Genomic DNA, 14,036 nt, shown 5'->3' with positions numbered 1-14,036 from the left:
TCAGTTCACTGGTCACGATGGCTACACCCACCCGTAGCACGCGCTCCAGCAGGTGTATCTCACTGATCATCCCTAAAGCCAAAACCTCATTTGGCCGCCTTTCCTTCCAGTTCTCTGCTGCCTGCGACTGGAACGAATTGCAAAAATCTCTGAAGTTGGAGACTTTTATCTCCCTCAACAACTTTAAACATCTGCTATCTGAGCAGCTAACCGATCGCTGCAGCTGTACATAGTCCATCGGTATATAGCCCACCCAATTTACCTACCTCACCCCCATACTGCTTTTATTTATTTACTTTTCTGCTCTTTTGCACACCAGTATCTCTACTTGCACATGATCATCTGATGACTTATCACTCCAGTGTTAATCTGCTAAATTGTAATTATTCGATTTATTGCCTACCTCCTCATGCCTTTTGCACACATTGTATATAGATTCTCTTTTTTTTCTACCATGTTATTGACTTGTTTATTGTTTACTCCATGTGTAACTCTGTGTTGTTGTCTGTTCACACTGCTATGCTTTATCTTGGCCAGGTCGCAGTTGCAAATGAGAACTTGTTCTCAACTAGCCTACCTGGTTAAATAAAGGTGAAATAAATAAAATAAAAATAAAATCCTTCATCCTCTGGAACATTCCAGTGCTTGTAGCACCATATGGCCACAAATTGCATAGTTCTATTTTTCTCTGTAGCCCACACCTTTCCAATATTTAAATAATAATATATTTGATTCATCCACCCATAACTCGTTTTACACGTAAGAAATGACTCTGCTGTTGTGCTGTATAATTGTGTCTCTTGTAGAATACATTCTATTCATTAGTTTATACTGGATGAAGCGTACATTTTGTTATCTGTAATTTCATGTTATGTTCCAACACTCCCTCCATCTATATCAGTTATTTTTAAGTCTTGATTCGAATAGTTTATATTTTTTCCAAAGACATTGTCAGTTAGATATGCTCTCTGCAAGGTTTTGTATATCTTACCTATCATATGTGTATCTTTTTCTGAGTCAAATAGGATTCCCTCAGCATTGCTTACAGGTCAAGATTTCGTGAAATAAAACGTTTAAGTTGCATATATTTGAAAATGTCTACATTGGTCAGTCCAACCCGCTTTTTAATTCTAACATTTAAATATTTGTATTTCCTATTACCACATCATTTACGGTTTCTATGCGCCATGTGGGCCAATTCATCAGTGAATTCTGAAAAGCTATCCAACGATTGTTCCATTGGGGTGTTTTTAGTGTGATATTGGTTCTTGTAGAATTTGTGTCATTTTCGTCCATATTGTTATAGTGTTCTAAACTATAGAGTTGTTAATCCTCTTAGCTTTATCTTTTGAAAACAGATACATCAAAATATTCTGGGGATGAGCATGCACATCTTCAATACGTTCCCATTCTTCCTCTCTAGTGCATTTAACTATATGTCGCAAGTAGAAACCTTGTGTGGCAAATGGATGCAATTTCAAATCTGGAAGTTTAAAACTATCCTCAGATTTAGGGAGATGTAAAACTGTTCTATTTACTCTTTGAGTTTTATTTGCCCATATGAGGTCTGTTATGGCCGAGTATACTTTTTTAAAGAGTGTCTTTGGTGGAGTAGTTAGTACTACCGAGAAAAAAAAAAAAAACTTTGGGAGCCATTCCATTCTGAAGAAGTTTATTCTACCGGTAAGATTTATGGGAAGACTTATGGTCACGACTTCCACCTACCTCTCCTTGTTCAGGCGGTGTTCGGCGGTCGGCGTCACCGATCTTCCAGCCATCACTGATCAATTTTTCATTTTCCATTGGTTTTGTCTTGTCTTCCTTCACACCTGGTTCCAATCCCATCAATTACATGTTGTGTATTTAACCCTCTGTTTCCCCTCATGTCCTTGTCGGAGATTATTTGTTTGTTCGTGTATAATGTATTGGTGCGCGACGGATTCTTGTACCCACTTTTATTTATGTTGTATTTTGGTTTTGGAGTTTTATTAAGTTTATTAAACGACTCCATTTATACCAAGTTCGATTCCCCTGCGCCTGACTTCCCTGCCACCTACACACACGTTGTTACACATCTCCTCGTAATGAACATTGTCGAGTATCCTTACAAGAAGGCTAACTTTTCTAGCTATGCCAGGCACAATCGGGCATCATCAGCTCATTGTTATGGATGTATCCAAATGAATGTCAATAGAAAATAGCTAAACAAACGCAAATGCAGCTACTTTGCTGTTATTCTGGCTGCGGAGGTCATGACCGTGTTAGCCGTAGCTAGATGGCTAGCTAGCAAACAAGGGACATAAAGAATGAACGAGCATAGCAACGGAACATAAAGTACCAACGACTGGGTCGCGTCCATAAATATCAAACCAATCGAACGAACGACTGGGTCGCGTCTCTCGAAACCAAAAGTTGACTAAGTATGAATTATCTTTTATAAATGAAAATTTCAACAAAATAATGTTATTTTTAACGGTAAATGTGTGCTTTAGTATTGTTTTCTTTGGCAATTGTGGTATAAACGAGATTTCCATTCTGTACATTACCTTGGAAAAATGAACTCTGCTGAATCGTCCATTATTTCCAAGGTAATGTACATCGCTGTTTATCCCTTACTTAACCTGTAGTTGTTGGCTCTCTTCAAGAGTAAAATATCATATTCCTGCTTAAGTTCTGAAATTGTATTTTCTTCTTTACCTTGTAAAGTGTTTAGGGCTTTTTCAAAGATAGGGATTTATTTATATTTTTCTTGAATTAAAATTTTGAACTCAGATTTAACTTTAGCATGATATTATCATTCCCCTAATATACCCCTTAAAAACATCCCAAATGATGTCGGGGGTCGGCTTTTCTCTGTCCTCTATGCCTGTATTTGTAATGGTAAAGGCCTTTATTTTTTCATTTAAGTATTTAATAGATTTCTGGTCTTGAAGATGCGCTCTGTTCATTCTCCATATTCTGTCATTATGTGTGTTTCTGTTATAGCACATGGGTGGAACATTCCAGACCGGGAGGGCCAAAGGTGTGCAGGCTTTAGTTCCGGACGTGCACTAAAATGTCTGATTCAACTAATAGCAATTGATCTTCAGGGGGAAATTGAAATATGTCACAGCAGACTTATTCTGATATCCTGTATATTATTCTCAAGGTGTCTTTCATACATTCTCTGTCTCTTTTACATTGTCGTACAAATGTCAGTACCACCAAAAAATGTACTCGTGAGGATGAACTAAAAGGGATTCATATGTCTACTAATTCTATCTACTAAATTTTATTCTCTCAGCAGTGTGTTACAATGAGTCAAGTTTTGCATTGTCTCACACAGCAATTGTGTCCTATAGCGTATGACACAAAAGGCTCTCTCCCCTCCAATGAAAACAGGCCTCCTCACTCCCCATTCTCGTCTCCGGTACAAGGACGTTTTGGAACTTAATAGCCTCACAAAGCATCACAGCTGGCCTCCATGGCAACCAATTCCACGGTTCTGTTTCTGCAGTCTCTCTATCGCCATGGCGACCGCAGGCAGACAGAAGTCAGTCATTTATCAATGCATTCCTTCCTAGTACGGCCTCGGTGCTGCTGTGCATCTACTTAATCACACAGCACAGCAGAGATTAATGACACAACGCCTGCCAATCACAGCTATGTTTCTGTTCTGTTCATTAGTTTGGCTGTAAACATGTTGCCTCCCATACTAATTAGTGGATTAATCCACTCACGTGTTTGTCCAACACGTCTACCAGGAGAGAGAAGAATTAACCGAATGGCTCCTCCTAATGCCCGGCTTACTGGAATATAGAACGTCCATTCAGATGAACTGGTATCATTTACACTGTAGATCAGATCAAGGATGGCCAATCCTTCTCCTGGAGAGATGATTTTTACGGTACCTCAGGTGTGTTACAGTAGGGATGGAGCAAAAGCCTTCACACCCAGTAGCTCTCCAGGAGGACGTAGAGTATATTCTATAGTACCCATTTCAACCAGTAAACACTCATCTGAGAGAGGTAGGTTAGTACACATACTGGGGATGGAAGATATGACCTTCCTACTGTACAGGCACACTGAAAGTAAGATGTGGACGGTACAATAATTTATTCCTTTTTCTTTATTTTTTTTATAATTTTCTACATTGTAGAATAATAGTGAAGACATCAAAACTATGAAATAACACATGGAATCATGTAGTAACCAAAAATGTGTTAAACAAATGAAAATACATTTTATATTTGAGATTCTTCAAAGTAGCCACCCATTACCTTGATGACAGCTTTGCATTCTCTCAACCAGCTTGACCTGGAATGCTTTTCCAACAGTCTTGAAGGAGTTTCCACATATGATGAGATCCAGACAAGTCACACATGGCACATAACTTCTCCTACAGTATCACACACTACTTCAATTATCACAAGAATAGAAGTTTAGTAACAGCCAGGTCGACACACAAAGCCATGGGTGAATGGAAACTACTGTAGATGCTCACGAGAGAGAGAGAGGTTCAGTGTTAATAGGTGGGAAGACCTCTGTGTTGTGGATGAGCTGGAGAGGAGTTCCCCTGGGCAGTGAGCTCTGGAGTTTGGGATTCCAGAGGTACACAGAGAGGGTGTGTGTTTGTGTGTGTGCCCTTCACATTTCAGTTGAATGCATTCTGTTGTACTGACTAGGTATCCCCCTTTTGCTTTTTTGCATACGTGCGTGTGTGTGTCAGGCATCTAGGTGATAAAGATGGGATCAGGTAGAGGTCATTCTGGGGTAAATTATTTCATATATCCATTATGAGCTTGTTCTTTATTTAACTCCTACAGTCGTGGCCAAAAGTTTTGAGAATGACACAAATATTAATTTTCACAAAGTCTGCTGTCTCAGTTTGTATGATGGCAATTTGCATATACTCCAGAATGTTATGAAGAGTGATCAGATGAATTGCAATTAATTGCAAAGTCCCTCTTTGCCATGCAAATGAACTGAATCCCCCAAAAACTTTTCCACTGCATTTCAGCCCTGCCACAAAAGGACCAGCTGACATCATGTCAGTGATTCTCTCATTAACACAGGTGTGAGTGTTGACGAGGACAAGGCTGGAGATCACTCTGTCATGCTGATTGAGTTCGAATAACAGACTGGATGCTTCAAAAGGAGGGTGGTGCTTGGAATCATTGTTCTTCCTTTGTCAACCATGGTTACCTGCAAGGAAACACGTGCCGTCATCATTGCTTTGCACAAAAAGGGCTTCACAGGCAAGGATATTGCTGCCAGTAAGATTGCACCTAAATCAACCATTTATCGGATCATCAAGAACTTCAAGGAGAGCGGTTCAATTGTTGTGAAGAAGGCTTCAGGGCGCCCAAAGTCTCCTAAAGTTGATTCAGCTGCGGGATCAGGGCACCACCAGTACAGAGCTTGCTCAGGAATGGCAGCAGGCAGGTGTGAGTACATCTGCACGCACAGTGAGGCGAAGACTTTTGGAGGATGGCCTGGTGTCAAGGGCAGCAAAGAAGCCACTTCTCTCCAGGAAAAACATCAGGGACAGACTGATATTCTGCAAAAGGTACAGGGATTGGACTGCTGAGGACTGGGGTAAAGTCATTATCTCTGATGAATCCCCTTTCCGTTGTTTGGGGAATCCGGAAAAAAGCTTGACAAGGTCAGCGCTACCATCAGTCCTGTGTCATGCCAACAGTTAAGCATCCTGAGACCATTCATGTGTGGGGTTGCTTCTCAGCCAAGGGAGTGGGCTCACTCACAATTTTGCCTAAGAACACAGCCATGAATAAAGAATGGTACCAACACATCCTCCGAGAGCAACTTCTCCCAACCATCCAGGAACAGTTTGGTGACAAACAATGCCTTTTCCAGCATGATGGAGCACCTTGCCATAAGGCAAAGTGATAACTAAGTGGCCCGGGGAACAAAACATCGATATTTTGGGTCCATGGCCAGGAAACTCCCCAGACCTTAATCCCATTGAGAACTTGTGGTCAATCCTCAAGAGACAAACAAAAACTCACAAATTCTGACAAACTCCTAGCATTGATTATGCGAGAATGGGCTGCCATCAGTCAGGATGTGGCCCAGAAGTTAATTGACAGCACGCCAGGGTGGATTGCAGAGGTCTTGAAAAAGAAGGGTCAACACTGCAAATATTCACTCTTTGCATCATCTTCATGTAATTGCCAATAAAAGCCTTTGACACGTATGAAATGCTTGTAATTATACTTCAGTATTCCATAGTAACATCTGATAAAAATATCTAAAGACACTGAAGCAGCAAACTTTGTGGAAATTAATATTTGTGTCATTCTCAAAACTTTTGGCCACGACTGTACATACAGTATAAACAACACATCCCAAAGCAGAAAGGGGCTACATTGCTGTTATTGGACAAACTGCGAAACTCAAGTAAGCAAACAAACACTCACCAGATCCTACATGTTACCAAACAAACACTCACCAGATCCTACATGTTACCAAACAAACACTCACCAGATCCTACATGTTACCAAACAAACACTCACCAGATCCTACATGTTACCAAACAAACACTCACCAGATCCTACATGTTACCAAACAAACACTCACCAGATCCTACATGTTACCAAACAAACACTCACCAGATCCTACATGTTACCAAACAAACACTCACCAGATCCTACATGTTACCAAACAAACACTCACCAGATCCTACATGTTACCAAACAAACACTCACCAGATCCTACATGTTAACAAACAAACACTCACCAGATCCTACATGTTACCAAACAAACACTCACCAGATCCTACATGTTAACAAACAAACACTCACCAGATCCTACATGTTACCAAACAAACACTCACCAGATCCTACATGTTACCAAACAAACACTCACCAGATCCTACATGTTACCAAACAAACACTCACCAGATCCTACATGTTACCAAACAAACACCAGATCCTACATGTTACCAAATAATCACCAGATCCTACATGTTACCAAACAAACACTCACCAGATCCTACATGTTACCAAACAAACACTCACCAGATCCTACATGTTACCAAACAAACACTCACCAGATCCTACATGTTACCAAACAAACACCAGATCCTACATGTTACCAAATAATCACCAGATCCTACATGTTACCAAACAAACACCAGATCCTACATGTTACCAAATAAACACCAGATCCTACGTTACCAAACAAACACTCACCAGATCCTACATGTTACCAAACAAACACTCACCAGATCCTACATGTTACCAAATAAACACCAGATCCTACATGTTAACAAATAATCACCAGATCCTACATGTTACCAAATAATCACCAGATCCTACATGTTACCAAAGGAGACAGAACATTCCTAAACATTACACCTGACAGATAGATATACTGTAACAGAATAAAGATGAATCACTTCCGTCTCCTCGTCCCTTAGATCAGTGGTCACCAACCTTTGAGTCGAGATCACTTCCTGAGTCAAGATCACTTCCTGAGTCGAGATCACTTTCTCAGTTAAAATGCAAGCTTAGATCTACCATTCGAAAAAGAATAACACATAAACCTATGCAACATGAACCTATTAAAAACAGTACTGTACTAATGAGGTTTGTTGAGTAGGCTACAGGCACAAAACATTCTCACCGCATATTGGCTTTGCTTGAATTGCCCTGCCAATGCTTTGTCGTTCTTCTCAGACCATTTAAAAAATATATATTTCAACATTTGAGGTAGGCTATATGATCACACTGGTATTAGCTGTTGTATTATTTGTGACGCACAGCTGAGTGAGTATAAATGTAAATCATTTTTTTATTTTATTTTACTGGGCTGATGGAGAATGCCTGCATCTGATGGTCAGTCTCAGCGGAGGGCAGCAGACTGAAGGTTCACCTCTCAACGTTCCTCAGCTCTCCCTTGCCTCCGCTGACACTGACCCAAAAGGGACACCATCTTCCAGCTGATGGCGAAACTCAATTCGCACCACATTATTTCTGCCTCATACACAAATTCATGTTGTTACTCCTATGACCGGAGAAAGTGAAATATTCCTTGATATTAAAAAAAGATCCATTCGGCTAATTGTAAGAACGCAAGCCTATCGATACCCTTTCCTACTCATTTCAGCTGCAGTGCTGGTTGTAGCGTAAGTGGAAGTAGGGAGAACACACAGTTTATGGATTATAAAAAAGTGTTGAATAGAAAGTGGATAGTGCTGAGTAAAAACACGAACTGACTCATAAAAAAAGCATATCTTTGCTGTATTCATTGACAGTCTCTCTCTAGTCATGGTTTTCACATTTTTGAAATCTCACAGTATCAATTTAGCTGTAGATGTCGTTTCCGCCTACTACGTTACTACAGACATGGTAATGTGAGCCATCCGATTGGCCAGCGGTAGGCATATACAGTGGGGAGAACAAGTATTTGATACACTGCCGATTTTGCAGGTTTTCCTACTTACAAAGCATGTAGAGGTCTGTCATTTTTATCATAGGTACACTTCAACTGTGAGAGACGGAATCTAAAACAAAAATCCAGAAAATCACATTGTATGATTTTTAAATAATTAATTTGCATTTTATTGCATGACATAAGTATTTGATCACCTACCAACCAGTAAGAATTCCGGCTCTCACAGACCTGTTAGTTTTTCTTTAAGAAGCCCTCCTGTTCTCCACTCATTACCTGTATTAACTGCACCTGTTTGAACTCGTTACCTGTATAAAAGACACCTGTCCACACACTCAATCAAACAGATTCCAACCTCTCCACAATGGCCAAGACCAGAGAGCTGTGTAAGGACATCAGGGATAAAATTGTAGACCTGCACAAGGCTGGGATGGGCTACAGGACAATAGGCAAGCAGCTTGGTGAGAAGGAAACAACTGTTGGCGCAATTATTAGAAAATGGAAGAAGTTCAAGATGACGGTCAATCACCCTCGGTCTGGGGCTCCATGCAAGATTTCACCTCGTGGGGCATCAATGATCATGAGGAAGGTGAGGGATCAGCCCAGAACTACACGGCAGGACCTGGTCAATGACCTGAAGAGAGCTGGGACCACAGTCTCAAAGAAAACCATTAGTAACACACTACGCCGTCATGGATTAAAATCCTGCAGCGCACGCAAGGTCCCCCTGCTTAAGCCAGTGCATGTCCAGGCCTGTCTGAAGTTTGCCAATGACCATCTGGATGATCCAGGGGAGGAATGGGAGAAGGTCATGTGGTCTGATGAGACAAAAATAGAGCTTTTTGGTCTAACTCCACTCGCCGTGTTTGGAGGAAGAAGAAGTATGAGTACAACCCCAAGAACACCATCCCAACCGTGAAGCATGGAGGTGGAAACATCATTCTTTGGGGATGCTTTTCTGCAAAGGGGACAGGACGACTGCACCGTATTGAGGGGAGGATGGATGGGGCCATGTATCGCGAGATCTTGGCCAACAACCTCCTTCCCTCAGTAAGAGCATTGAAGATGGGTCGTGGCTGGGTCTTCCAGCATGACAACGACACGAAACACACAGCCATGGCAACTAAGGAGTGGCTCCGTAAGAAGCATCTCAAGGTCCTGGAGTGGCCTAGCCAGTCTCCAGACCTGAACCCAATAGAAAATCTTTGGAGGGAGCTGAAAGTCCGTATTGCCCAGCGACAGCCCCGAAACCTGAAGGATCTGGAGAAGATCTGTAGGGAGGAGTGGGCCAAAATCCCTGCTGCAGTGTGTGCAAACCTAGTCAAGAACTACAGGAAACGTATGATCTCTGTAATTGCAAACAAAGGTTTCTGTACCAAATATTAAGTTCTGCTTTTCTGATGTATCAAATACTTATGTCATGCAATAAAATGCAAATTAATTACTTAAAAATCATACAATGTGATTTTCTGGATTTTTGTTTTAGATTCCGTCTCTCATAGTTGAAGTGTACCTATGATAAAAATTACAGACCTCTACATGCTTTGTAAGTAGGAAAACCTGCAAAATCGGCAGTGTATCAAATACTTGTTCTCCCCACTGTAGTGCACTTGATTTGCCCCTCCCCGGACCTGCCGGGAAGGCAGAGGTTCTACCTTTAGACATGTGAAATGGTTAAAAAAAAAAGTTTTATTTCACCTTTATGTAACTAGGCAAGTCAGTTAAGAACAAATTCTTATTTTCAATGACGGCCTAAGAACAGTGGGTTAACTGCCTTGTTCAGGGGCAGAACTACAGATTATTACCTTGTCAGCTTGGAATTTGATCTTGCAACCTTTCAGTTACAAGTCCAACACTAACCACTAGGCTACCTGACACCCAAGATGGAGCGCAGGGCAGCTGAATCAGGTGCACTTACCGCCAACAGCACGTGATGAATAAGAAAACTAGCTCTAGGATACGCACCAACGATGGATGATATCAAAGACAAGGATTTCCCCAAACATGGCAACCCAAAGTTGCCATAACCACCCAGCAGAACCAGATCATCAACAGTGGCAGGCCGTGTAATGGATGGAATGCGTGTAAGAAGGGACCCACAGCATTTAACACACAGAGGGGTGTGAAGTGCACACCTGTTTTCATTTTGGTTCATTCCAGCGGGCCTTTCTCAAAGCTGGATATGACAATAAACCATGAATGACCTGCCATGTTGTGGGTGTGCACTGCATGACGATCGTTTGAAGGTTTGGGATTTACAGAGTTCCATGTTAAGCAGGTGAAGCAACCATAATGGTATATCACATCAAGTTACACAGGAATGTATTGCGCCAAAAATCTTAGCTTTCCAGTCCATTCCAACTACAGATATGTATTGGTAAAGTAGGTGAACAGATCAGTCAAATTTCTGACGGGAAAGGTGAGTGACTTTCAAAATGGTCAAATCAGACCAATCAGTGACTGTCAAAATGGTCAAATCAGACCAATCAATGACTGTCAAAATGGTCAAATCAGACCAATCAATGACTGTCAAAATGGTCAAATCAGACCAATCAGTGACTGTCAAATCAGACCAATCAGTGACTGTCAAAATGGTCAACTCAGACCAATCAATGACTGTCAAAATGGTCAAATCAGACCAATCAATGACTGTCAAAATGGTCAAATCAGACCAATCAGTGACTGTCAAAATGGTCAAATCAGACCAATCACAGTGGTGGTGCAATCACACTTTCCACGGTGGACAATGGCACAACTTACTCATCCTCTCCCTCCTTAGTATCATTTGTGAAGGTCAATCAATTTCACAGAGAGCCTCCAGATTTTCACTAGAGCAGCTTATGAGTGTCTAGACCTCATCTCAGCATGACCCCGGTTGGGGGTCGGTGTCCAGGTGGGCTGGGGGGAATATCGGGTGTCCAGCCATATGTCCACTATCACGGACTATCAGCTGGAAGTACGTAGATCCAAGGCAGATCAGACACTGGATCACCCAGTGTGCATTACCAGTGCACGCACACACACACACACACACCCCACTGGGCAAAAACTGGTTGAAACCACGTCATTCCAACAACAAAAAATGAATGTGAAATTCAATGTTTTTTTTCACCCAACGTTTAACCTAAATCCAATGACATTGTGAAATTTGTTTATGATTTTACGTTGGATTCATGTTAGTTGACAACTCAACCAAATGTAAACTAAAAACTAGACGTGGAACTGACGTCTGCTCCCATTGGGGGACACACACCGTCAAGGCTGCCAACAGCAGCCACACATCCTGGCCTTGCCAACACCAACAGGTTGTTGACGGTTGTTGCCTTTTAATCAATCAATTAATCAGGAAATACTTTTTTGAATACAGAATAACTGTTGCATGCCATTCATTTAAGAAACCACAGTCCCTTTATAAGACAAAGAGGTCTTCCTGTGAGGCATATCAGTACCTTAATATTCAACCACAAGCCTGTTGACTAATGGTGCGTTCAAAACGTAGCGCCAGCCAACCAAACATCCCCTCCCACAGAATGTAAGGCCTCTTTCATATGCTAATGGCGTTATAGCTCTTTGTTCAGTGCTATCTCTTGTAGAAAGGCCCTTTCATTTTTGCAGCACATGTGGAGGGGAGATCTGACTGGCCTCTCTTTCACAGACTGACTGATGCGCACACAGGCTGGTGTGTTTGCTTGTTTCAGTGGTGATAACAGAACAAGCATGCACGAGCACACACACAAGCGCTCACATTCACACACAGACTCACACACAGACCCACACACAGACTCAAACACACTCTTAGGAGTATTGGAGACATAGAATATGCCCGCCCCCTATGGGGTCTTACGCTGCACCTCATTGTTGGGTCTGTCTTTGTGTGCTCTTTTAGCTTCAGAGCTCCTTACAGAATGTGCCATGAACACTGGGAGATAGCAGTGATGTCACCCCTCACATTTCCAATTGAAATTCAAGGCATGTCAGTTAGAATCACTATATCTAATCAGAAACAACAGTCTACGGATCAGCTACTTAACAATAGTTGTTGTGACACATGCAGCTCAGGGGTTAGAGAGTAGAGAATGCTCCTGATCAGAGAAAAGGCAGGTATGCCAATAGCAAATAGTTTTAAGATCTCCTACACACTTACAGCTGAGGGCAACATTTCTGATAGGACAATTAAAAAACATAGATATCCTACATGTAAATGGATACTTTTTCATGCCTATATAAGCGGGTTATAGGACTATTATTAACACTCGTTAAAAATAAAACAGAAACGGATCACACTGGTTCAATTAGATATTGTTGGCTACTACTGTGATGGATTCATTTACACTTTCAGACGAAACCTTAATATATTTGAATTAGAGCATGAGGATGATCTGATCAGCATTATTTTCAGAAGAAACGCAGCAGCAGTAATGGTGCGCTATACAAAACATTTTATATAACAACCTGTTTAGCACGGCAAGTAGTGGCAAGGAGTGGAATGATAGCTAAACAGACGGGTACACAGACTAGGGTGACAACACAATGAGGACACCTGCAAAATCAATAAACCCAAACAGCAGATGAAACTTTATACTTTAGCCTATGTCTTCTAAAAAACTGAGAAATGGGAATTGAACAGTTATCAACTGGTATAACCAAAAAAATACATAATAAAAGTACCCTTACTCACCATCTATCCCTATGGTTAGTGCACCATAGATGACCAAGGCGCAAGCAAGTGAATGAAACCTAGTAGATCGCAATAAATCCATATTCGTGATAGAAAATCATCCTGCTCGCTCTGTGTGAAGCATGTCGGTAGGCTGCTCCTCGATCTCTCTCTGATGTGCTGCTTGCTGCCTGTGCTTGTTGTGAACTCAAGTGCCACTTTTCCTGAGCTAGGCTCACCAATCACTTGATGCGCCCTTGTCCCCTGACGCACCAATGGGCTCTCTCTACCGTCAGCTCTTCAGATGATCCTCAATCAAACGTGAACGCTATAAAAAGGCCGCCGGGGAAGCGGATTGCCGGTGTTTGTTCAATATAGCACCGGTAGCCTAAGTGACATGGTCTGTCAGTGTTGAAATACTGTAATATAAATGTAAGTGGATGGGAAGGAGGAAACGGTGTATATTTCATACATAATGAGAATGGCTCTTTCAGGCTCCAGCACCACACTGAATAGCCTAATCATGGGGGAAGATGTAGCCTAGGATGCTGTCTTCCGCTGCTGCTCTTTTAGGCTCCAGCATTGTACTGAATAGCCTAGCTTCTCTTATCGCCAACAGAGCCTGAACACTGTAGACCTAATTCGAAAAAAGTACAGATGTTGCATACAACACACAATACTCAAATCAAACACAAATCAAGTACCAGTCAATGCAATTTCATTTACATGATTTTGTGCAACATTTGTTCCACTGGTTAACTTTTGAATTGGACAACAGAATGCCAAACGTAGCACTCACTATATGGTTCAAATTATTTTCGCCAACAAGCATTGCATCACGTATCAACATTTATTTACTAATTTAGTAGGCTATGTGGAAGACATAGCCACACCTCAATGTTGTCTTAAGTGATAAGAATAAACTGAACAGTGAATGCACAGCCACTGTAGGTTACAACTTCTAGCTAAGAACTGCTACAAAATA

General features: G+C 41.5%; 1 protein-coding gene across 1 annotated transcript in view; it reads right to left on the bottom strand.

Moving 5' to 3' along the window:
- Window positions 1-13,302, bottom strand: part of crb1 (crumbs cell polarity complex component 1) — a 70,042-nt gene extending 56,740 nt beyond the window's left edge. Inside the window, exon 1 of the mRNA XM_071346380.1 lies at window positions 13,073-13,302. Within this exon, the coding sequence (XP_071202481.1) occupies window positions 13,073-13,154 (82 nt within the window). The 5' untranslated portion in view covers window positions 13,155-13,302. The remainder of the gene's footprint in view (window positions 1-13,072) is intronic.
- Window positions 13,303-14,036: the final 734 nt, after the last annotated feature.

This window comes from Salvelinus alpinus, chromosome 16, assembly GCF_045679555.1.
Source record: "Salvelinus alpinus chromosome 16, SLU_Salpinus.1, whole genome shotgun sequence".
NCBI classification, from domain to species: domain Eukaryota; kingdom Metazoa; phylum Chordata; class Actinopteri; order Salmoniformes; family Salmonidae; genus Salvelinus; species Salvelinus alpinus.
Note: the sequence above shows the minus strand (reverse complement) of the source record. Positions and strands in the feature narration are given on the sequence as shown.